This window comes from Herpailurus yagouaroundi, unplaced genomic scaffold, assembly GCF_014898765.1.
Source record: "Herpailurus yagouaroundi ecotype Mexico unplaced genomic scaffold, PumYag 139, whole genome shotgun sequence".
NCBI classification, from domain to species: domain Eukaryota; kingdom Metazoa; phylum Chordata; class Mammalia; order Carnivora; family Felidae; genus Herpailurus; species Herpailurus yagouaroundi.
The window spans coordinates 8,648,306-8,674,237 of record NW_024412394.1 but is presented as its reverse complement, the minus strand read 5'-3'; the positions used below and the strand labels follow the sequence as shown (position 1 = coordinate 8,674,237).

The 25,932-nt window shown below is 52.1% G+C and overlaps 1 protein-coding gene across 3 annotated transcripts in view; it reads left to right on the top strand.

Moving 5' to 3' along the window:
• Window positions 1-957: 957 nt before the first annotated feature.
• CUNH6orf132 (chromosome unknown C6orf132 homolog) overlaps window positions 958-25,932 on the top strand; it is a 49,635-nt gene continuing 24,660 nt past the window's right edge. For all 3 annotated transcript variants that reach the window (XM_040473491.1, XM_040473492.1, XM_040473490.1), the window contains exons 1-2: window positions 958-1,121; window positions 11,380-11,486. In XM_040473491.1, the coding sequence (XP_040329425.1) occupies window positions 977-1,121; window positions 11,380-11,486 (252 nt within the window). In that variant the 5' untranslated portion in view covers window positions 958-976. The remainder of the gene's footprint in view (window positions 1,122-11,379; window positions 11,487-25,932) is intronic.

The window sequence follows — 25,932 nt, the reverse complement described above, 5'->3', positions numbered from 1 at the left end:
CTCTCTCTGCCCCTCCCCCGTTCATGCTCTGTCTCTCTCTGTCCCAAAAATAAATAAACGTTGAAAAAAAAATTTAAAAAAAAAAAAGTTGGGGAGGGGCAGAGAGAGAGGGATAGAGAGAATCCGTGCTACATCACTGCAGAGCCCCAGGAGGGATTGGAACTCAAGACCCTAGCATCATGACCTGAGCAGAGATCAAGGGTCAGACGAGTTCGACCGACTGAGCCACCCAGGCATCCCCCCAAAAGAATCTGATGTAAACAAAACTGCCAAGATTTAGTCATCCCACGATTCTCTTTGGAGCTCGGTCACTGTGGATATTTTTCCATCTTTGTCATCAGATAGGGACACTCGTTCATTGCTTTCCCCCCTTTACCTTTTTTCCCATGGGCACCTCCTTACATCCATCGAGGGCTCACGGCCCACATTTTGGAGGGCCTGTAGGACCCTGCAACCTGCTGGCTTTGGCCACCCGTTTCCCCCCCGCTTTGGGCACCCACGTTGACCTGGTCATGAATCTCTTTAGACGCAGGAAACTTGCCCGCCTCCTCCTTTCCCCAGGAGGAAAAGGGGTGGAGGAGGAGGGCCAGGAGGGGGACCTGAGGGAGGCCGGTGGCTCGTCTTCCAGGCTGGGCGTGGGCTGGGCGAGGTCCCCAGCCCACCGGGCCGTGCCAACAATGGCCTGTTGTAGAAGGAGGCAGGCAGGAATGCGGCCTGGGGAGTTGGGCGGCGGGGCGGCCGCTGCGGCGGCGGGGCGGGGCCGGGTCTCAGCGGCAGCCTCTTACCTGTCCAGGTAGCTCGCATTTCCAGGCGAGCGGCGGCGCCCGCAGCACCTGTCGCCGGTGCGCGGGCCGGGAGCCCGGCGGGGGACATGGCCTGGTAGCGGCCCCTGGGGGAGACGGTGCGGAGTTCGGTCCGGGACAGGGCAGGCCGAGGGAGGGGAGGTCCTTCCCGGGGCCGCGGGGCCGCAGGCAGCATGAAAAAGAACCAGACGGTGCAGGGCACCTTCAGCAAACTCTTCGGCAAGAAGCACGCCAACCCCCCCAGCACCTCCCTCTACGCCACCAACCCCCCCTGGATTTTCACCCAGGAGGCCCCGGAGGAGGGGATCCGGGACTTCGGTAAGCGGGCCCGGGGTGGTGGCCCGCGGGCCGGCAGGCGGCCCGCGCGGCGGGAAGGGCGGGAGGCGCGGCTCGGCGCGGAGGGAAGGAACACGTTGCAACCTGTGGACGGGCCGGATAGGCGCTGCCGGGAGGGGGAGGCGGCGCGGCCCGGCTGTCCTGGGAAAGGGCCGGCGGGGCAGAGGTGCCGGGAAGGGGGAGACGCTTGCCTCTCGCAGCGGACGCTAGCCCCTTTTCCGAGGTGATCATCCCCTCTCATCCCCTCTCCCCCTCCCGGTGGAAGTTAGGTCTGTGTTATTGTCAGAAAGGCTTCCTAGGGTTTGTAGTGCCTACCCTCCCCTGGTAGCGCTGTAGAGTCAGAAATGTACCCCCCACCCCCACCCCACCCCGGGCTCTGGCTGTGGGTTACCTTATCTTTGCACCTTTTTGCAATTTGCATCCCTTGTAACTGAGGGGAAACCAGTGGGATGGGGACAGGAATTGGCTTGTTGTGTATGGGCTGAGGCTCTGGGCCCAAAGAAGACCCCCCCCCATCCCTGCTTTAGCTCACCTGCCTTCATTGTCACCCCGTTACCTCCACTGACCTTTATGGCCACTATACCACGGCCCACAGAGGAAGTTATAGCCTGGGCCCCTGCTGTTGGATTCCGCTCAGCACCCAGGTTGTCATAGCTGAGACACAAAGCACCTGGACAGGAGCAGGACAAACAAAATGTCACCTCTTCCTGGCCCAGCGGGGGTAAACAGAGCTAACCATATGCCATTTAGCCCTTTCTGAGCCTTTGCTATAAAAAATTAGGTGCATAAGGAGCAGAGGAGAGAGATGACCTCTGATTGGAACTAGCATTTGAGCTGAGAGGGAAGGGCATCCAGCATTTTGCAGAACAAACAGCAGGAGGAGAGGCTAGAAGGGGCAGAGTGGTCTGGAGCCGCAGCTCAGGAACTTACTAACACCTCTGCAAGCCTGTGTCGCAAACACTGACCCCTTGTCAGGTGCAAGGTACCATTCTAAAGTTCTTACGTTGTTGACTTGTTGGACCCTCATCTAGGACTCCCCATCTGGTCGATGATACAGGTTTAATAATTCCTGTTTGTCAGATGGGGAGACAGAGGCACGGCCAGATTAAGCAACATGCCCAAGATCACACAGCTTCACGTGGCCGAGCCAGGATTTTGTTAAGTGTACATCTCAATGATTATTAGATTTACTGAGTTGTACAACCATCACAATTCGATTTGAGGACACTTCCGTTACCCCAAAACTTCCCTCAGGAGGCAGAGCCGATATTTGAACCCAGCTGTTGTGCTCCAGAGACCACACTGTTAGCCGGCTTGAAGAATTTATTTAGTGGGAGGTGAATTTGACTTGAGGGGCACCTGCTGGAGAACGTGTTTCCCACCATGCCTCCCCCACCACACTCCTTTTTTAAGGGGAGACCTCAGAAATGCCTTAGACACTTCCTCTATTTTTGCCTGCACTGCTCAGGCTGCTGGTGGGGATGGGTTGTGCTGGTGAGAGAAGTGGGGGCATCATGCCCAGGCTTTACCAGCCTGGGCAGGGCTGGAGTGCAAGGGGGTGGGGGGGCAGCTCCTCCCATCCCCAGGACAGGGCAGGGCCTCCAGCTGACTCAGCCTGGTTGCACCCTGCAGGTAGAGGAGTGGAAACAAACATGCCCCCAGCAGGATGGCTCCCCAGTGTTTCCGGGGGTGTTCCCCAGGGTGCTGGTGGGTGTGGCCAAGGTCCTCTTCCCTGGGGAACAGGACAAGTGCTTGGAGTTGGGACAGGAGGGGCCAGTGTTGGGGATTCCTTGATGGGATGGAGATATCAGACCTGCCCTACAGTCGTGCCTCCACCCACTCCCTGGGCCTCGGTTTTTTCTTCTGTGAAATGGGGATGATGGCCAGCCTGTCTACAGAATGGCTGCTTGACATTTGTACATGGCAGTGCTTTGAAGACCCTTAAAAAGTTTTGCCCTAAAGCAAAAACTGGCAAATTATAGCCCTGGCTGAAATCTGGCCCTTGGCCTGTTTTCATAAATAAAGTTTTATTAAAACAGCCAGTCATGCCCATCATTTACATATTGTCTAAGGCTGCGTTCATGCTACGATGGTATTTTCTAGTAGCCTCAGCAGAGACTGTATGGCTCACAAAGCCAAAAATATTTACTAGCTGGGTCTTTACAGAAAAAAAAAAAAAAAAGATGACACTATTACATGCTTTATTATTATCAGTTATCAGGTCATCTGACTCCGAGCACTTCCTGCTGTTGCCTCCTTTAGCTCCTCTTCCTAACACTGCCGTAGACCAGAGGAAACTGAGGCATGAAGTGGCCACCTGAAGGTCTCAGAGTGCTTGGGATTTGTCTTCCATAGCATCCCTAAGTCTGTAACATTCTCTGCGATGCAGGTGGTATTCGGCCTTAGAGAGCCGGTGGAATGGAGGGGCAAAATCAGTGTGGAGGGATGTGAGAGGATTAAGGCGTAAGTGATTGCTCTGTGACTACAGCCATGTAAAAATCTGTTGGCAGAAGGGTAGGCACGGTGCAGTGGGTAGAATGCAAACAGTCATGTGAAGGTGGTGACCGGTGTGTTTGTCTTTAAACAGTTTCCTTAATGTATAGTCTAATAACTATCAGGAGAGTTTCACTTAATGCAAATGCAGTCCTAATTAAGCCTACTGCCTCCCCACCCCCACCCCCCCAGGGATCCTTAAAGGACACACAATTGTTTTTTTTAAGTGCCTGAGACAGCAGAGATGTGGATCTTTGCAAAGTCCTTGATTAGGGTTGGACTGCAGCAGCCAGAAAGAAGGCAGTCTTAGCTCTTGGATTAATTAGCCAAGCTTCTTTATTCCCCACCCTCACCCACCCCACGCCAGGCAGCAATGGGTCATTCCACTTGCTGGAGGACTCTGTTTCTTGCTTTGTTCCTCTAAATGTAAATTGTTTTTGTGACAACCACCTAGGACACTTATTTAAAAATGCAGATTCCTCGGGGTCCTAGTCAGGCACACAAGTCAGAATTGCTGGGCTAGGGCCCTGGGTCTGGATGTTTCACCAGCTGTCCGGTGATTCCTTTGTACAGGGAGACTTGAGATTTGTGGGGTTTCCTTCCCTAGATGGGGCGCGGCTATTCTCTTTCCCCTTAGGACTTTCTGCAGGTCTAAATAAATGCGTAGGGACTGTAGCCAGCTCCTTGTCAGGAGAACCCTAATGCTCCCTACTGTGGCTGCGTTCCGGCATCCCTCTCCTGGGGTCCCCTGACCTTGTGTCTCAGGCCAGACTAAAAGGTAGGAAGCCATGAACCCCAGGATCTGAGTACATACTTCCTGTTGGGCCAGGCTGGCACCAGGCTCCCAAGAGCTGACCTGAGAGTTGACCTGTGCCTTGCAGGGGTGTGAAGGAGACTGTTGTTTACGCCTGTCCCCTGGAGGTGTGTGTAGTTTGCTGGCAGGTCAGTGCACACACACACACACACACACACACACACACACGCCCATTATATAAGCTTCTCTTGTCCCTATGGTTCAACTCCAGAAAGCCACAGTAGACCAGCTACGGGGTGCTCCTTCTCTCCCAGCCAGTGAATTGGTAACAATAACAATAATGTCACGATGATGATGATGATGATGATGATGATGATGATTTACTGACCTTACTTGAGGAAAAATGACACAAAGTCATTTCAGCTCAGGGCAGCTCAAATACTAAAGCGCATCCAGTCACCTGGGACCTTGTTAAGATCAGATTCTGATGTGGTAGGTTTGGGATGGGGGGAGACTGCATTTCCAGCGAGTCCCCAGGTTTGCAGACCTTACTCTGAGTAGCGAGTCCTAGCTAGGAAGCAGAGGGCTGGCCCAGGTGCCGCCCCTTCCAGTCCCCAAGGCCCCTCCCTCTCTGTCCCCCGCTCCTCTACCGGTGGCTTCCTGCTCCAGCCCAGCCCAACCTTCAGCGTCCCCTCTGTCCTTGGACAAAGGCCTCTCTCTGGTGCCTGGGTCAGGCCTGCTGGGGCTTGCTGGGGCAGACTGGCCTTTTCAGGTTCCTGTCATGTGGACCTGTTAATTAGCAAGGAAGGGGCCTCATTAACGTCATTTGTGGGTTACCTTTGTGGGGCCCACCTGCTGCTTCCCTGAAAGGCTGGGGGTCTTTAGTGGCCAAGGATTGGATGCTCCACCTCAGTGGGGCAGAGGAGGGGGGTCTGTTTTTGGGTTCTGGATTATTCTGTGTCAAGGCAACAAACGCCCTCAGCTACAGCCCCACCCTTCCTAAACCTCTGGGATCAGACCCGTGCCAGTGTTCTCAGGGCCATTCGGGGGCTCCTGGCGATTTGGAGCCCCGCACCATCACTCCAGCCCTCCTCTCGTCCCTGCCAGCTCCTTTCCCTCCTCTGACTTTGGGAGGCTTCTTGCAACATAGGAGTAATGATCCTCATTTGACACGTGGGGAAACAGCCTGAGAAAGGGCTCAGAAGTCCTCAGGCAATACATAGGGGGGCTGCCTTGTGACCCCAGACTGATACCTAGGTCCATTTGTTTCTTTTAGGCGGCACTGCATTTTGAGTCTCTGGAAAAACAGGAGACAGAGGGAAAAGATGCTGGATCCCTGCATTCTTTCCCTGCTGTGCTAGCTGTGACCAGAGGGATTCTACAGTCAGGTTGCCTGGGCTTGACTCACCAGCCGTGGAACCTCAGGCAGGGACTTAGCCTCTCTGAACCTCAGTTTCCTCATCTGCAAAATGGGAATAATAAGAGTGCCTCCCCCAAAGCTTGTGAATGGGAATGTAGAATCATGCCTAGCTTATAGACATTTGCATTTTTATTATTAATTTTACCTGTAGTTTGGACTTGTCTGGGATTTGGGGAAAGACAGAAATGGTGGTCCCAAACCTCGCCTCCATAGAGATCTCCAGGCAGCTTTGGGACTAAGGGAGGAAGGGCATTTTACCAGGCTTTCAACCCTGAACTCCATGAGCGAAGAAATGCCAAAGAGCCAGTGAGAGGCTGCTCCTCTGGGCAAGAATGGGAGAAAGCGAGGCCTGGCAGGGAGGTAGGAGCTGTGCCCAGCCCGCAACTTCCCCAAAGCTGGCCACCCCGCCTCCACCACACTGCGCGGGCACGCGCACGCGCACACACACGAAGAGAACCAGTTTGGGGAGAGGCAGCAAGCCATGCGAATGTAAAGCCCTGCATCATTTGTGCCCCGAGCCCAGCGCTACAAGTCAGGCACCTTGTTTAGGTCCAGGCATCACTGATGATTCTGTGACCCTGAGCCAGCCCCGCCCTCTCTGGGTCTTCCATATGCAAAGAGCAGCCCCAAATGTCTGGACTCAGAATTCTCTTCAACAAGAGAGCAAAGGGCCACCCTCCCCGTGGCTGTCACCCATGGATACAGGTTACTTACCCTTAATTTGCCAGTGACACACCCTGATTCAAGCTCAGAGCCAAACCCTTGGTAGAGCCAGCTAAGGTGGGGCAGAGGGAGTGCCATGATGCTAATAGTGATGATGATGATGATGATGATGATGATGTTGATGATGGTGATGATGATGGTGATGGTGATAGGCAGCCCTCCCAGTTACTGAGCAGAAACGGTCTGCTAGGTGCTGTGCTAACCTGTTACACAGTTTATCTGTCATTCAGCCTTACCCCAGCCCACCTGGCAGGGATCATTGCTCACATTTACAGACATGAGGAAGCGGCCTCGGGAGATCTAGCGACATGCCCAGGGCCCCACAGTTAATAAGGGACGGAGCAGGGACTGAGTCACGTTCATCTGGGCACTAAACCAGCAGCCTGGACCCCACACCATTCTGCCTCCCCCTCCCGGCTGAGGAGCTGTGGCCTGCCTGGGTGTCTCCTTGCTTTGCCTTGGCCTTCTCAGAGCCCAGGCAGCCTCAGCCTCCATGTAAATACCCCTCGGCCCAATGGCAGCGTCGGGTTCTTGGGGGGGGGGGGGGGGCGTGGAGAACGGGACCTGCCGTCCCCGGGTTGATGTCTGAGGGGAAGTCTTCCTGCTGAAACAGGTGTGGCCACCCAGAGTTATTTTTGAACCAGGTTTTTGGATATTAGGTGGTATTTACGTGAACTCAAATCCTTGAGGAAGTGTAAATGAAAAGCTGCCTTTGTTTCCTGTCAATCGGTGAGAGAGAAATGTAACCAAACGCAAAGGGATCCCGTGTCCAATCTTCTTAGAGGCTTTCATTTGGAGGGAAGCTGGGACCGTTTCATGATGAAGTCTGGGTACATGGAGGCAGATCGGAATTTCCTCCTTTATCACTTGGTTCTCTTTAGAGGCGTTTGCCAAACACAGAGGCTTGTTTGTATCTTGACAGGGCTGTGGTCCACCTGGGGCTCAGGCTCTGCTCAGAGCCTGCTCCCAGGGTCTCCCAAGGCTTCCTGGCTGCTGGAATTGCTCCTGGGGTTTCCGGAAAGTGCCCCCTTTCTCTGGAAGCTTCTGGGTCTGTGGTGGTTCTCTCCACTTTCCTGCCTTCTGAGTCCCACTGGGACTCAGGTGTATCTCTGGGCTGTGACCTCCGCGATCCCCAAAGACTCTTCCAGTGGGTAAGGGATCGAGTAAAAAGACAGACAGAGGGAGTTTCCAGGTTTCAGGGTGGACAAGACCCTAGGGTAGCATCTTTTCTTATTGAGCAGTCTCATTGTGTCTTCAGAGGGCACGTCGTCCTCCACCCTCCTCTTTCTCACTCCCTTCACCTCCTCACTTTCCCTTCCTGCTTCAAGAGGTAGCCTGGCCCTCCTTTATCTTGTCAGTTGATGAGGGGGCTGCTTCTCAGGAAAGCCCATTCTAGCATCACCGATACTGTGATTAGAGCCGAGTTCATTTACTTCAGAGGAAAGTCCCCAAAGTTAGACTCAATTGTCCTTCTGTTTAGTTTGGACCTTGACCTTGAGGTTTGGAAAGGCCTAGCCCTGACTTGAACTCGTGGAGGGCCTAGCTCATGGTGGTGGCCACTCTTGCTTCACCTGCTGGTGGGCCTTTACCGGTCAGGAACGGAGCCCAGGTATGAGGGCCCCAGGGAAAGTCTGTCAGATTCTAGCCACATCTCTCTTTTTTTTCTTAAAACAACATAAATTTATTATCTTAAGTTCTGTCGTCAGAAGTCTGACAGTGGTCTCACTGGGCTAACATTAAAGTGCCCACAAGACTCTTCCTTCCTGGAGGTTGTAGAGGAAAACCTGTTTTCTCAGCTTCTCCAGCTTCTAGAGGCCGCCTGCCTTCCTTGGCTCGAGGACCCTTCCATCTTCAAAGCCAGCAATGGCCAGTGGAGTCTTTCTCACATCACACCGCGCTGACTCTGCTTCGGTCACCACATGTCCTGCCCTGACCCCAGGCACACTTCTTAGAACTGGGGAATCCAACTGGATTTCCAAGAGGTGCCCCAGTCTGGCACTTGCCTCCAGCCCGCCTTGTGAAAACAACCACAGACCAAGACAACAGTGCCTCCCAGTCAGGGCTGAGTCATGGAATCTATGAGGTAGTTAGAGCCGTGGAATCTGCGAGGTGGTTAGGGTGTCTGCGCCAGAGTCCGCGTGGGGGTCAGATTCGGCTCGGCCCTGGCCTGCGCATGGCCGGGGGCAAACTCCTTCACCCCCAGAGCCGCTCCGGGGCTCCAGCCAAGCCTCCCTTACCCTCAGATAGCCCCGTGCCCCTCACAGCCTGTCCTCCCATCCACACCCTGTACACGCAGGATTAGGATTCCCTGCTCTGCAAGCAGTGCCTGTAATGGTTCGGAGATCAGCCCTGGAACAGAAACCCCCGCTTCACCACTTACTCTGAGACTTTGGGCAAGTGATTAGACCTCTCTGTGCCCCAGTTTCCTCATCTGTAAAATGGGGATGATGATTACCAATTGCACGGAACTATTTTTAAAATTAAGTGAATTAATGATGAGCAAGATGCTTAGAACCGTGCCTGGCCCATTAAAATTGCTCTGTAAGGGGCTCCTGGGTGGCTCCATTGGTGAAGCATCCGACCCTTGGTTTCAGCTCAGACCATCATCTTCTGGTTTGTGGGTTTGGGCCCCGTGTTGGGCTCCTCGCAGAGCTTGCTTGGGATTCTCTGTCGCCCTGTCTCTCTGCCCTTTCCCTGGTCGTTCTCTCTCTCTCTCTTTCCATCTCTCTCTCTTTCAAAAATAAATAAACATTAAAAAAAATGAAATTGTTCAATAAGTTTTATCTAATATTATATTATTACGACTATTACAGTGATCTTGCCAGGTTGCTCCCCTTCTAAAGCTCCCGGGCACACAATAACACTAGCCACCGATATCCTGATAATTCAGCTGTAGTGAGGAGGCTGCATAGATCCCAACACGAGTGCAGAGATGAAATGATTAGAAAAAGGTCAGCCTGTGAGATGCCTCTCTCACTATCCCTGTGTTAACCCCACCCCACCCCTAGTCCTATTAAGGGCCCAGCAGCCATATCACACACGTGAAATTTAGAACTTTGGTGTCCACACAGCGCTATCTAGGGAATGTCCCAGGAGATCCTAGTGTCAACACACAGACTCTCGGAAGCCAGAGAGAATCAGGCGGGCTTTAGTGGGAGCTATTGAGTTTTCCCATTATCTCTACTTCTCTGGTTTCTGACTGGGCCAAACCTGCGCTCTTATCCCTCCTCTCTTTTCCCCCTACCTGCTCCCTGGGAGCTTCATCTCTGGTCTCAGGTGTGGAGTCTGGGAGGGAATAGACAGCCGTGTCTGCCTGGAGGGTGTGGGGCAGGGCACTGCTGGGAAATGCAGTTTCTGGGACATGCGGGGCGCGCAGCACAGAGAACTCACCATTTAGACCCCTGTTGAGAGGTGGAGAATCTTGAATGCACCAGCCACTCTCTGCCTGATAGGGCGGCACCCCAAGGGCTCTGTGTCAAGTTCCTGTGACATTCTCAGGAGCCTTTATGTCACATTCAAAACCCAGATCCTCACATAGAGACAGGGCTGTGGCTGTAGGTGTTGGAATTTGGGGTGAATGTATTCTGATCTCGGGACCCCCCTGAGAAGCCCAGTCTTTCTTGAATAAATCTTTTGGCCTTCTTGCAATTTTTGCCCCGAAGTCAAGTGCAAAGGGAAAAGTAATCACAATTTGTTCAATGTTCCAGTTGTAGGATTCTGGTTACTCAGGATTTTGACCTTTCTTCTCTTTCCCCTTTGGCTGTAAGAGGAACAGAAGGTCCCTCGTGCCCCCTTAAATGGGTGAAAGCCTTCCTTGCTCATGACCGACAGAGTCGGGCGTCCACAGGGACCCCTGCTTCTCGGAGGTGACAGCGTGAACCTGGGGTAGGCTGTGAAATCCTTTTCTTTTTTTTTTTTTAATTTTTAAAAAATTTTTTTTTAACATTTTTATTTATTTTTGAGACAGAGAGAGACAGAGCATGAATGGGGGAGGGGCAGAGAGAGAAGGAGACACAGAATCGGAAGCAGGCTCTAGGCTCTGAGCCATCAGCCCAGAGCCCGACGCAGGGCTCGAACTCACGGACCGCGAGATCGTGACCTGGCTGAAGTCGGACGCTCAACCAACTGAGCCACCCAGGCGCCCCTGTGAAATCCTTTTCAATGAGCATTAAGGGTCATGAGGAAGGTTGGTTGAGAAAATATGAATGGCTTCTCACACCCTCCCCACTGCTACAGAAACAGCCCAGAACACAGACCCAGGAACTAGAGGAAGAGAAAGGCCTTTGCAGCATCTTCCTACAGGGGAAGGGACCCTGTCTGTTGAGCACTTACTATGTGTTGACCACACCGACTCCTCATAACAGTCCTATAAGGTTGGCACTAACATCACTCCCATTGTACAGATAGGAAATCTAAGGCCCAGAGAGCTTAAACAACACTGCCAGAGAGTGGCTGAGCTGGGGATTTGTACTAGGTCACATGGGCCCTACTGTCTTTCTGCCCTGCCCTCGACGGTAAAACAAATGGAACCATGGTCACACCGCTGATGGTTTGGGGTTAGGGCTAAGGAAATCTTGTGTTAGAGGACCCCAGAAGGTGGGCCCCAGCACCCCAGTCCAGAAGGTGCTGGGGCCACTGGGGACAGCAGGTGACCTCACCTGCTCTGCTGGTTCCAGATTAGAAGTTCAAACACTTGACAGGATCTTGTTATGTAAGAGGTGCTGAGCTGAGTCAGATGGGCCAAATGCAGAGCCTGGCTCTCCTCCCTCGCAACTGCGGGGCAGGCTGACTCAGTTGTCCCACATGCCTTTGATCTCCAGCTCACGGCCTCCTGCACTTGTCTCCTCCAGGTGGGATCTATTATGGAGATAATCGGTTTGACTCTGTGAGTGAGTCAGGGACAGCCACGCTGAAAGCTCGGCCAAGAGTTCGGCCCCTGCTGACCTTCCTTCCACTTGTGAGTACGGTTCTGCACTGGGGTGTGGGGGTCTGCTCTGGACGGGCCACAGAGGAGGCAGCCCCACCTGCCCTAGCCCAAGCGGACATCAGCCTCACCCTCTGTCCATTCGCTTCCTTCCTGCTGCCAACCAGGGTGGCTTCTGGGAGGAGGCGTGGCTGAGACTCATAGCAGGAAGGCTGAGATTGGGGCGGTGGGTCTGCTCCTCCATGTTGAAACCCAAGGAGAGGTTACGGGGACTTTGTGTGCAGTGGCAATGCAGAGATGGGTGCCTCTAGCCAAGCAGGATTCGTATTCATGCTCTGCATCGACCACTGCCTGCTCCGTGCCAGGCCTTGCATTGGACGGAGGCACACAGAGGTGACTGAGCCAGCTCTCAGGGAAGGACAAGAATGAGTAAACATTGTTGGAACATAGGTCAGAGAACAGGCAGCCAATCCAGCCACAGGTGGTCAGGAGGACTTCCCGGAAGAGGTAACACCTGAGCTGTCTTAAAGGACAAATAGCAGTGACCCTTGGGAGAAGGGCATCGGGGACAGAATTGTTTGTGGGTCTGCAATCACAGGAAACCAAAAACTCCCTTCTGGAGCCGTGGTTGGGCTCTTTTTTTTTTTTTTTTTTTTTTCCTTTTTTCCCAAGAGAGATAGATTCAAAATAACTGCTGACTGGTTCTATTTACTGTGATACAAGCTCCTGGGTTTTCTGGGAAAGTATAGACCAGCACTGTCCAATAGAAATATAACGCAAGCCCCATATGTCATTTAAATTTTTCTAGTAACTGGGGCACCTGAGTGGCTCAGTAGGTTAAGCGTCCGACTTTGGCTTGGGTCATGATCTCATGGTTCATGAGTTCGAGCCCCGCATTGGGCTCTGGCCTGATAGCTCAGAGCCTGGAGCCTGCTTCGGATTCTGTGTCTCCCTCTGTCTGCCCCTCCACTGCTTGCACTCTGTCTCTCGCATGGTCTCGAAAATAAATAAATGTGAAAAAAAAATTTAATAAGGTTTAAAAGAATAAATGAATAAATAAATAAAATAAAAAATCGAATGTTCTAGTAACTGCACTGAAAGTAAAAAGAAATAGGCAAGATTAGGGGCGCCTGGGTGGCTCAGTCAGTTAAGCATCCAACTTCGGCTCAGGTCATGATAACACGGTTTGTGAGTTCAAGCCCCGTGTCGGGCTCTATGCTGGCAGCTCGGAGCCTGGAGCCTACTTCGGATTCTGTGTCTCCCTCTCTCTCTGCTCCTCCCCCGCTCATGCTCAGTTTCTCTCTCTCTCTCAAAAATAAATAAACATTGAAAAAAACTTTTAAAAAGAAATAGGCAAGATTAATTTTCATAATATATTTAACTTAATCCAATATATTCAAAAGATTGTCATGTCAACATTTAATTGGTGTTAACAAATACTACTGAGATGTTTTACATTCATTTTTTCATACTAAGTCTTTGCAATGATGTACTACACTTAGAACATGGGGAGCCTGGGTGGCTCGGTCAGTTAAGCCATCACTCTTGGTTTCAGCTCAGGGCATGATCTCACAGTTCGTGAGTTCGAGCCCAGCGTCAGGCTCTTCACTGTCAGTGTGGAACCTGCTTGCGATTCCTGCCCCCCACCCCCCAAACCCCCGTCTCTCTCTCTGCCCCTCTCTGGCTCAGGCTCACTCTCTCTCTCAAAATGAATAAATAAATTAAAAAAAAAAAAAAAAGAATATATGCATCCCACTTCTGACTAGTGACATTTCACTGGGGCCAGTGGCTACTGTATTGGACTGTAGTATAGTGGCCCAGGTCTAGAGCCTTAACAGCCCCATGAATTCCAGGTTGGCTCCTGTCCGTCAGGACTGGTTCCTGGTTGGGGCAACATTATCACTGCGGGCCATGAGGATTCGTGCCACGGAGACTAACAAGGCATCTGATCGCTAACACTTCCTGGCCAACTACCTCCCTCTCTGTCACCTGATTTTTTTGGTTTGTCCAACCTTACCAACCCGACCCTGAGATTCTAGGTGGGAGAGACCGAGTCTTATCCTCCTTGCGGCAACCCCAAGGCCTGTATGTGGAGGGCTGACTCACAGGCCTCTGGGAATACAACTTTAGGTAATTTATTTTCTGCAACTTGTGGACGTTATAGACAAATATAGGAAGTACAACACCACCGACAAAAAGGTATAAAGCAAATGAGTCAGCCCCTATGTTTCTAGAGATGCATAAAACTGTCTACAGGGGTCATTGCCCCCATAAATGCAGATGAAATAATTTTGAGATCTTCTGTTGCTGATGGTGAATTAGATCCTCTCCCCTCACCCACCCCCAAGACACAGACCCACCCATACCCGTTCTGGTTGTTAAAATACTGAAGGAAATGACCGTTGCCCATGAGGGGCTCCAGCCACTGAAGAGTTATAGTAAATGCTGCACAGCGAGTTTGTTCTGATTGGCCGAAAGCCTCTACCCGACACACCCACTTCCGGTCCTTTAGTAATAAGGGCGTGTCCCAGCCGTTCTGCCCACCTCTCTTCTGGTTTGGGCCCTCCAAGGCGTGCCCGGGGGACTGCAGCAGACCTCCGGCTGAGCCGAAGGCTGGGGGGTATGGGAGGAGTTGATGGAGGGCAGGGGGAGGGGGAAACACTGGAGTGGGCTTGGCTGGCTGGTCAGGCCTGGAGATCCAAGACCGTTTTCTGGGGCCCAGTCCTCCAGGCCAGGCTAAGCCAATCAGGAGACGGGGTGGGGGACTTCTCCCCAGCAAATCCACAGCCCCTAGCTGGTGAGGGCAAGAGAACAAAAGTCCTGATGAGTTGTCGACAGAAACTCATCGGGTCCACACCAGCCTCATTTCACAGAGGCAGGAATTCAACCCTAAAAGGGGAAGTTCACTCCTTGCCTTCAGTGCCAGCTGAACAGGCAAAAGCAGGGGAAGCAGCTTGCGAGGTCCCATCCAGGGGCATGACCGTGTGATCGGGGCTAATACCCCCCCCCTCCCCCCCCGCCCCAGCACTTACGGTGTCTCAGGCACCATTTCAAGTGTCTCCAGTGTGTTAACAGAGTCGACAGAGCCACCCCGTCAGGAAGGCGCTGTTGTTAATTCCCATTTTACAGATGGGGAAATTGGAGCACAGAATGGGAAAGTAACTTGCTTAGGGTCACACAGCTCATGAGCGGCAATGCTGGGATCTGGAGCCCCACAGCCAGGCTCCAGGATCCAAGTTCTATTCAGGCCCTCCTATTCTGCCCTCCACCCACAATCTAGAAGCTTTTTTCTTCCCTCCCAGCGCCAGCCTGCAGGCCACCTGCATCTCCCCCGCCTGCCTCTCTGAACCCCTGTCCAGCATCTGGGGCCTGCTGGACACCAGGGTCTCTTGCCTCTTTGGGGTCATAGACTCTTTTGAGACCTTGATGAGTCTGTGGACCACATAAGTGCAATTTTGCTTAAAATTTCAGCAGAGGCCCCTCTGGGGCCCCCAGAAGCCCCCCCAGTGATGAACCTCTAGATTAGGAACCCTTAGCCTGATGGCTCATATCCTGGGGACATCCCTGTGCTCCTGATCCAGGTCACAAGATAACAGAGCAGCCTCAACCTCGTCTTTCATCATCTGCTGCTGGATGCAGGGGCACCCAACTCCTCTCCCTTAGGCTCTGGACACGGTCGTTTGCTTTCTTCCAGCTGGGACAGGAGGCTGTGAGAATGAGAACCAGGAGGACGAGGTCCTCGTGGGTGTGGGTTCACACACAGATACACACGTGTGCACAGCCCGCCCCCACAGCCCCACCAAGTCAAGGTGGGTGGGGAGCTGGGCCGGTGCCTAAGCCCTGCCTGACACTGTCCCGGCCAGGCGGGCCTCACCACTCCCTAGCTTCCCTTCCCATACTCAGAGGGCACCTCCTAGGCCAGGCTACCCTGGGGCAGGGGAGGCACAAGTCAGCAGTGCCCAAGAAACCAGGTAACAGGCCCAGCAAGGCCCATGCTCTTCCTGGCGTTTCCTCACTCTGCTTGAGACGGAGGGGCAGAGAACTAAGGAATACTTTCGCAGGCAGCTGGTAGCCAAAAGCCAGTTATGAAAAGCACCTCTGGATCCCTTGGTGACTGGGATGGGACCCAACTGATCCTCGAGTAGCTGGCACTGGTCTGGCTCTGCCGCTGGGCTGCAGGAAAGGCCGAGACCTTCCTCTCCCTGGGCCTCTGGCTCCTCCCCCATCAATGGGGGTTATACTACGTGGTCCTTCGGGGTCTCCCCAGCTGTGACTTTCTGTGTTAAAATAACTCCTAATGGTGATGCAGGAGGCCCCCCACAAGAAGCCAGGCCCCTCACAACACATGGACCACTGCTTGAGCTCTGTTTCCACTGCTGAAAAGTGGGTGTTCCAGCCACCCTGCTTCCTGCTCTGAGAGCCCTGAGACGTGGGTCAGTATCACCAAGCTTCAGGGGTGCCTGGGTGGCTCAGTCGGTTAAGTGTCCGACTTCTGCTCAGGTCATGATCTCGTGGCTCGTTTGTTCTAGCCCCTCATTGGGCTCTGTGCTGACAGTGTGGAGCCTGCCTGGGATTCTCTCTCTCTCTCCCTCTCTCTCTCTCCCTCTCTCTCTCCTCCTCCCCCATCTGCACTCGCTCACTCCCTCTCTCTCAAAATAAACAAACTTAAAAAAAAAAATCACCAAACCCCAGAAGTGGGGAGGACCCTGGCACTCATCAGAATGAGAAAACCTGGGGCGCCTGGGTGGCTCAGTCAGTTGAGTGCCCGACTTCAGCTCAGGTCACGATCTCGTGTTTGTGGGTTCGAGCCATGCATCAGGGTCTGTGCTGAAAGCTCAGAGCCTAGAGCCTGCTTTGGATTCTGTGTCTCCCTCTCTCTCTGCGCCTCCTGTGATCATGCTCTGTCTTTAAAAAAATAATAATAACAAATAAAATAAAATAAAATAAAATAAAATAAAATAAAATAAAATAAAATAAATGAGAAAACTGAGGCCTGGGATAGGGAGGGTCCTGCCCAGGGTACACAGCTCAGTAGAGGCAGAAACGAAAACTGAGCCTTGGTTTCCTCCCAATCCAGTCCTGTCCATGCCACCATGGGCCTGGGCTGAGTGGAGGAAGGATCCTTTGTCTCCACTTACTGCTACCCCTGAGGGGAGGCTGGACCCAAGACTCAAGCCAGAACTTGCCCAAACTTTCCAGAGCTGAGCTGATCGAACAGCCGGTAGTGAGAAGCTTGTACTTCTCTCTGGGGCTCCCTCTTGCCCTCCCCTAGTCTGAACCAAACCATCTCCAGGGTGACGCACATGAGGAATTAAAAATTAAACGTCAGTGTGGCAAATATAGGGAAACTGGCTGGACAGGTCCCCAGGGGTGCCCCAGGCGGTGAGAGCTTCCTGGGTCACTCCACCCTGTGAGTCAGGCAGGCCTGGCTGTGCCTGGGGAGGTGTCAGGCTGGGCTCAGGGGAAGAAGCTCCACCCGCTCTGGGTCCCTCCCCCCTCTTCCCCTGCACCTGGAAGCTCAGAGTCAGCTGGATTTCTGCTTTCCACTCTGCCCCCCTTTCAGCTCATCTCTGAACTCAAGGCCCAGGCTCCCTTTGGGGTTGAGGCTTTGAGCTCCTTGGGGTGAGCCTGACAGGGCAGTCATGATTGGTTTTTGGCTGATTCATGTGGCTGATGTTAGCTGGAAGGATTTCGAGGTGAGGGAGGACTATTTGGGTGGGGGTACAGGATGGAGCCTCCCATGCCCATGGGAGCCCACTGCCTCCTCTACCCACCTGGCTCCTTCCCTCACAGTGAGGGCCTCGCCCTGAACCTTTCCACCCCCCTCCTCCCCACAGACAGCACCCCCTTGGCCACTTTATGGGCTCAGGGATATGCGTAGCTCCCACTTGGGCCGCACTCAGGAGAACTAACTGGGGAGGAAGCCTAGAAGTGGACTCTGGGCCATTTAAGCGGGCATGAGGGCGTGTCTAGGGGCCTTTGTACCTGGGGCAAGGTCAAGATGGGGGTGGTATGGGCTCCAAGGGCATGTCCACCTGATCCCATGGACTCTTCTCCCCGTAGAGAACCAAAGCAGGGCCCCCACAGCACAGAGTCTAGGGGCAGGGCCCTGCATCCAAGAGCAGTTTGGGATAGCCCGTAGGCTCAGAGAAAGATGACGTCGTTAGTAGAGATTCTTCTCTGACCCCTAGGAGGGAGTTTGAGCTGTGGCAGAAGGTAGAGGCCACAGTGGAGGAAGAAATCAAGCTCTTTTAGAAAATGCTCACTGGCGCCCCACTTCAAAGAAGCGTCTCTGTAGAGAACACACAGTTGACCTTCTTGACCGTCTACGTCCTGCCCCTGGCCAGCACCCCCTACCCTCACACTGCTGGTCAAAGCCAAGCAGCAACTAGCTGGGCTTCACCAGCTGGGGGCTTTGGGTACCCGGAGGGGGTTTCCCTATGGCTCTCACTCTGGGGTTCCATCCCCCTGCTCCCGCAGACAACAGTGGTTCCCTCAATCGTGGCCGACTCTAAATCTGACTCAGGGTCATTTCCCTTACGCCCTGCAGATCCACACCCCCCTTGTTAGGTGCCCCAACCAAGCTCCAGGAGCACTGTGGTGAGGAGGCTTGCATTATTATCACAATGTGCAGCTAAGACTCAGAGCTGGCCCACGCCCAAGGTCAACCATGTGTTGCCCATTGGCCAAGCCCTTGGTGACCCACCCTTGGGGTTTGGCTGGATTTTGAGGAATCCCAGGCATGAGGATGTATGTGTCCCAGGCATGAGGAGGGCAAGAGGGTAGGGCTGTAGCCGTCAGTGGGGCGAGCCCTGTCCCCCTGAGCCCTTGGTGGGGCTCTGACTCCCTAAAACTTTAAAGGGAAGATAACCTACCCTCAAATAGTGAGTGTTTTTCGCCCTTCCTCCTTCTCAACTCGCAGGATCTCTTTAGGTATGTGGTGGCCTCTGGTGTCCTAACAAACCCAAGGGAAGTGGGACATCTCCATCTTACAAATAAGAAAGCCAATCCTTAGAAGGCGAGAGAGGGGCACACTTATTGAGCACTGACCGTATGTCAGATACCACCTTTGATTCCTTTGAGATGATGGAGTTAAATTAAGATTGCCAGGCTGGTCTGCCTGACTCCAAAGTTTATGTTATGTTTTTTGTTTTGTTTTGTTTTGTTTTGTTTTGTTTTGTGTTGTGTTGTTTAAGTAGGCTCCACTCCCAACATGGGGCTTGAACTCATGACCCTGAGATCAAGAGGTGGGGGCACCTGGGTGGCTCAGTCGGTTGGGTGTCTGACTTTGGCTCAGGTCATGATCTCGCGGTTCATGAGTTCTAGCCTGGGTTGGGCTCTGTGCTGACAGCTCAGAGCCTAGAGCCTGCTTTGGAGACTGTGTCTCCCTCCCTCTCTCTCTGCCCCTCCCCTGCTCATGCTCATGCTCTGTCTTTGTCTCTCTCAAAAATAAATAAGCATTAAAAAAAAAAAAAAAAAAGAGTTTCATGCTCTACCGACTGAGCTAGTCAGGTGCCCTGAGTTCATATTTAAAAAAAAATAACTGTTGTACTGGATTTTTTTTTTTTTTAATTATGAAGGAAACAGAAGTTCATTGTTAAGAACTGAGAAATAGAGACACATATAAGGAAGAAAATAAAAAGAAATATTCTTGGAGTGGTGCCCCCGCCCCCAGCCTCCCCGGCAACTAATCATTGCTGGATAACTTTCCAATATACTAGGCTGTGATGCTTTGGAAAGGGCTGCTTGACTGAGCCACGGAGCTGACTTGCACCCTGTGTGAACAGGGCGAGTGAGATGATCAATGATCTTAGCTTCTAGGCGTTGTCCCGGTGTTGGGACAGGGAGGGGCTGAGGCCCAGTTTCAGGTGGAATGCCCCACCTGGCAGAGCCAGGGCTGGACTCTGCCCCAGGCATTAAAGCGGGGACCACTCTCAGGCTGCTGAGCAGGGAGGGGCGTGGCCATGACCGGGGGGCGCGGTCACGCCGGGAGGGGCGTGGTCATGGCCGGCTGCCCGCGGGCAGAGGGGGTGCTCAGAGGGTCTTTCGCCTGCCTCTGGTTGGTTTCTCCTCACACGAGTCGGTGTGCCCCTCTCTTGATGTGGGCTGCCATCCTCGAAGGGCCACACGCCCCTCTCCTCCGTGTATGTTTGAGACGCATGCCAGCCTCCAACGTCAACAGCACCCTGGGGCATGGGCCTGTCATTTTCTCAGGACCAGCTCGCCGAGTGGCGCGCGGCCAGCTCAACTGACTGCCGCAGTCAAAGTCCCTTGTCTGAGGTCAGCAGTGACCTCAAGCCCAGCCCTGCCCGCTTGGCCTCACCCTGTGGCTCCAGAACTCCTCCTTTATTCCAGACGGAGAACCATCTGGAGACAACGGCGCCTCCTGTCATGGAAATGCGGCCCCGAGTGCCTAGGCCACTGCCCACCAGGCGGAGGGTGAGCCGAGTCACAGGCAGGACACCTTCTGGGCCTGCATTCGGAGCACCATGGTTGAAGCGACCCTTAGCAAGCGGTTACAAACGAGGCAGGGAGGCCCAGAGACAAGTGACTTTGCTCGGAGTTGAATGCGGGTAGGGTTGGCTCCAGAACACAGGCTTTCCACCTCTCCTGCACTCTTCCGACCTTTCAGTCATGTAACAAACTTGTTGCGTTGTCCATTCTGTGCTCAGCATGAACAAAGAATTAGCTGTTACTTGACCCAACAGGAGACTGGGCTTGGACAGCAGAGACTACACTCACCTATGACAGGTTCCGTCTGTGCTGGAGAAGCGTGAGGGCAATACTATGGTGGCAAAGAGGGTAGGCCCTGACGTTCCAGTTTTGGCCCTGCCGCTGACTAGCTGTGTGACCTTGGGCAATGCTCTTACCCTCTCTGTGCCTCAGATTCCTCTTCTGTAAAATACAAACAACCTGCCTCGTAGGGTCACCATGGGGACTTACTGGGCTGCTACATGTGAGGTACTCATAATCATGCCTAGCACACAGTAGGCACCTAAATAATTGTCAGCTGTGATAATAGTGCACACAGGAAGACACGGGGTAGAGAAATTAACTCCAAGGAAGGCTTCATGGACAAGGGGCATTTAATCTGGGGTTTAAAGGGTAACTAGGAGTTTTCCAGGCCAAGAAGAGCATCCTAGGCAATGTCAGGGCAAGAGCAAGGCTCTTGCTCTCAGGAGACCCAAGAAGACATGGGAATGAATCCCAAGCAGCTGCAGTGGTTCTCAACAGGTGGGGGAGGAAGGTGTGACTAAATCATCTAGGGGCTTTTTCAAGCTATTCACCGTCCCCCAGAACCTCCAAAGGGTGGTGTCTCTGGCTTACCGAGGATCCCTGCTGCGAGGAGCCCACTTGCTCATGAGTGAGTCGGGTCCCCATGTGCATTGGAATGGGAAAAGGATGAGAACCACTAGCTGGAGCCCAGGGATTGTGGGGTAGATGGGGAGAAGATGGCAGGAGCTGCAAAGGGGACAGCTTACGAAAGGTCTCAAATGCCATGCGAAGGTGCTTGAATTTCATCCTCTGGACCAATGGAAGGCTTCTGAGCAGGGAAGCGGCTTGCTTTGAGATCCATTTTAGAAAGAACATCCTGGCATCAGGTTTGAAGAATGGAGTGAGGCAGAGGCCAGGGAAGTGTCTGGAGATGATGACAGTAGTCTGTCTATCTGTCTGGGTAAGAGACAAGACAGTGAGGACTGAAGAAGGGATGAGCTTGAGGGGTGGCAAGAGGGAGGGCCCCAGGAAGTGCCTGGCAAAGTTGGGTGACAAGCGGGGTGTGTGGGTGATGACTGGGTTGCCTGGAAAGACAGTGTTATAACTGGCTGTGTGTCCTTGGAGAAGTCACTTAACCTCTCTGTGCCTCTTTCCTTTTCTGTAAAACGGAGGGAGCAATAACAGCACCTATGTCATCAGGTTGTGATGGAAAGTAAATGAGTCAAGAGACAGAAAACACAGAACGGGGGCATCTGGGTGGCTCAGTTCATTGAGCATCCAACTTCATCTCAGGTCATGATCTCACAGTTCCTGAGTTCGAACCTCACATCGCGCTCGCTGCTGTCAGCGCAGAGCCCTCTTCCAGCCCTCTGTTCTCCTCGCTCTCTCTGTCTCTCCCCCATTCACAACCTCTCTGTCTCTCTCTCTCTCAAAAATAAATAAACACTTAAAAAATACTAAAAAAAGAAAACACAGAAAGAGCACCTGGTGCAGAGTAAGTGCTAGGAAGTCAGCGGCTGCTGTTATTATTGCTGAGACTGGAAGGACTGGGGATGGTGGGAGAAGGTGTGAGGCGTTGATATCCGGTGGATAGAGATGCTCTGAGGCCCTCTCTCTGCACCTTCTCTTTTTAATGGTCTTATCTTTGCTTGTAACTTTTTTTTTAATTTTTTAAGTTTATTTATGAAACAGAATGCAAGCATGAGCTGGGGAGGGGCAGAGAGAGAGGGAGACACAGAATCCAAAGCAGGCTCCAGACTCCCAGCTGTCAGCACAGAGCTGGATGCAGGGCTTGAACTCATGAACCCTGAGACCATGACCTGAGCCGAAGTCGGTCGCTTAACTGAGCCACCCAGGCGCCCTTTAACTTTTTTAATTGTGAGCTACATCTAACATAAAAGTTACCATTGCATTGGCAATTGGTTACCATTGCATCACTGGCATTAAGTAACTTTTTCTTTCAACCAATCCTAGTGTGCGGGAAAGTTGCGGGAAGAGTAGGAAGAACTCTCTAGAGCCTCCGCCCAGATTCCCGCATTTTGCCAATTGCTCCCTCCAACCTTGATGTAGACACATTGTTTCTTCCTGAACCATCCAAGAGTAAGCTGAGACATCGTGTCCCTCCGCTCCTAAATACTTTAGCCTGTGTAGCCTAAGAGCAGACATTTTCTGCACAACTACCAAATTCAGGAATTTAATATTGATATGATACTATTGCCTAATGCATGTTTATATTGTTATTGCCAATCCTCTCGATAATGTTCTTCAGGGCACACACTCCCCATCCCCACCCCAGGATCCAATCAGGATCACACACTGCACAGAGGTGTCACCCGCAAGCCCTCTTCTTAAGGAGGCTTTTCCTCAGTTCTCACATCGGGGAATTCAGTGCCCACGGAGGTGGATGCTGTCTACACCTGTGCATTTATTTGCACACTGAAACAGGGCACCATCCAAGCTGGGGCACTCAATGCCAGCTGCCTGGGTCTTCCTGGGGAGAAAAGGGAGCTCACCTCCTGGGTCTGTTTTTCTAGGATGAAAGTTAACATGGGTTTGTATTTGCCTCTCCTGGACACGCACGGCTGAGTGAGCCTCTGGGGCTATGTGGGCGTGAGTGGGAAGGGGCAGGGCCAGCTGGGGCTTGGAGCTGCTGGATGGAGATGAGGTTGAAGTCAGGCACGTGCCCTAGGGTGGTGAACAGTGAAGGGCCATGGCACCTGGAACGGTGCAGTGAGATGGTGGGCGTGTCCTGGGACCCCCATGTCGGTGGGAGCAGGGGGACCTTGAAAGCCAGACCTCTGCCCGTACGGCTGTTTCCAAGGCTGCTCATGAGACAGGCTTTCATCCTCCGGTCTTGGGAGTCTAATGCATTTCCAGAGTCCCTGAAGATCGAAGGGTAGGGTGGGCAGTACTATCTCTGGCCCATGAAGTCCGCCCATCCCCCTCTTCTACGCACAATCATACTTAAGCACCTGGCGTGACCCAGGAGGCGTTTCAAGGATTCCAGAAATATTTGATTGTTCACAATTTGTTCACGTTTGTGGGAGAGGAGGATTGGAAGACCTAGCCCTTCAACTAACCCCGGCTTCCTGGGTTAGGAATATTATCTCATTTGATCCTCAGAATGCCCTGCAAAGGAGGAAATATCTCCATTTTATAAGCGAAGAACATGGGTGATCTATAGAAAAGGTAAGTCGGGAGGCCTAGGTTTGCACCCTGGGTCTGTTAAGGGACTGGAGATAACATAGGTAAAGCTCCTAGTGCTGGCACACCGTGGGTACAAAAATGATGGTTGGATATTGCCGTCGCCACTGCTCGGCCAAGGTCACACCCCTGGCAAAATTCAGAGCACAAATGGACTCTCGGGCTTTCTATGCCGAGTCCCCATGTCTTTTTATTTTTCAATTATATTCAAAAGAGTAAACAGAAGTCTCAACCATGGCTTTTGAAGGTCTGGCCCCCACCTCATCAAAATCAGAAGGTACATCCTTGGTGAAGGTTAGTAGACAATCGGTGGGGTGTGTGTGTGTGTGTGTGTGTGTGTGTGTGTGTGTGTGTGTTGCATCTCAGAAGGTCTTAGGAGACACTCCTCGGATGAGCTGGCCCCCGCCCCTGCCCCCGGTTTGGATCGCTGGGTTTGAGAGATGTGAAAACAGGTGTGTGGCCGTGTGAATCAAGTAGAGGCAGAAAATTACCAAGAGGCAGACAAGAGATGACGGCTCAAGGTTATTTCAGCTTCAGAATTCTTTGAGAATGAGATGAGTTGTTTGTGGCCCCCAGACGGCCAAAGAGTAATTCTGAGATTGCCCTTTGTAACCCAGGTTCTCATAGATATTTTCAAAACATCTTTCTTGAATCTCCTGTCTTAGATCTGAAGCTATGAGGTCATTAAGCCCAGAGAGTTAGCACCATTGGCTCATCAGTGAGTAACGACTTGGCTTACTAAGTGTCCAGCTTTGGGGGATTCACATTGGTCACATAGGTCCCTGGGCTCCAAGGTCAACCTCACCTCACCTCACGAGAGAGCAAACAAAAATCTTCCCTTGAGGGGCTTGGCTGTAGGTTGCTCCGAACAGCATCAGGTCAGTGAGGGCTCCTGGTGGTAACGTTTGCTGGGCTCACATTTAATGGGCTTTCGCTACACGCCAGGAGCAGAGTGCTTTTTGTGTGTTGTGTCATTGATCCTCCCACCTGCCCTGGAATAGGTAAATTCTATTTTTATCACTACCTCATAGGGAAACTGAGGCACAGAGAGCTTAAGCAGTTGGCACAGTCCTACAGCTAGTTGGTGGCAGATCTGGAATTCAAATCCAGACAGTCTAGCTCCAAAGCCAGTGCCCTTAGCCCCTTTCACCTCTGCCATCCAATCGGAGGCGCTCAGCTAATCCTTGAAGAATGAGAGATTTTAGAGAAACAAAATACCGAGGGATGGGAGCACCACAGACCTGGGGTTGGTAGTGCTAGTTGTGTGACTATAGACAACTTAGGAAATACTTCTGAGCCTCCGTGTCCTCATCTGGTAAATGGGCATAGCGTCTTCTTCATAGAGTAGTGTGGTGGAGATAACGTGTTTCGAGCATGGAGCAAAGGGGTATTATTGTTAGAAATGGAGGGTGGGAGGAGGGGCACAGCCTGACCAAGCATTCGGGATGAACATGAACTCGTGTGTGGTTTGGAAGGACGGTGGAGAGGGAGGTGTCCAAGCTATAATGTGAGATGGGTGTAACAGGTGAGTGGTACGTAAAAGCTGGGGCTGGGAAGTGCAAGGCCAGGTTGTTGAGGGCCTTGGAAACTACCGTAAAATGCTACACAGCTCTCCAAGGCACAGGTGTGTGGACTTTGTCGATGTATGGAAATGTGTGTTTGGGGGAAAAAAAATAGAACATAAAATAGTATGTTCTAACCGACAGTTGTGCACACACATTGCGGTCTGTTAGGCTTAAGATCAGAAGGGCATCTGCAGCACTATAAATATTCCAGTTCACCACTTTTAATTAATTTAGTTTCCTGGAAATACCTAATGAAAACCAAGAGTGAACAGGAGGCCAGGCTGAGGAATTTGGCTTTTAGCTTGTGGATGTGCCTGGGCACAAGGCAGATTCGTTTGTTTTGTTTTGTTTTGTTTTAATTGAGATAGAATTCATAGACAGTCGATTCTCATTATTTGCTGATTCTGTATTTGCGAATTCGCCTACTCGCTAAAATGTATTTGTAGCCCCCAAAGCTCTACTCAAGACACTTTGGACATGTGCACAGCTGTGAAAAATTGGAGTCACCTGATGCGCATGGTCCCGGCTGAGATCAAACGAGACATTTTGCCTTCTAGCTTCAGCTCTCATACTGTAACTAAGTGTCCTTTGTTCTTTAGTGCCATATTTTTCATACTTCTTTGCTTTTTGTTGGTGATTTCACTATTTAAAATGGCCCCCAAGCATAGCGCCCATGTGCTAACATTCCTAAGTGTAAGAAGGCTGTGATGTGCCTTACAGAGAAAATATGTATGTTAGATAAGCTTTGTTCAGGCTTGAGTTATACTGCTGTTGGCCCTGAGTTCAATACCAATGAGTCAACCAAACATGAAATAAGGTGTCTTTAAACAGAAACACACATAAAATAAAGTTATGTATTGACCGGTTGATGAAAATGCTGTGATGGAAGTTTGCAGGAAACTAATCTGTTTCCCTTGGGGCACTGATTCTGCATTTTCTTTCTTTCTTTCTTTCTTTCTTTCTTTCTTTCTTTCTTTCTTTCTTTCTTTCTTTCT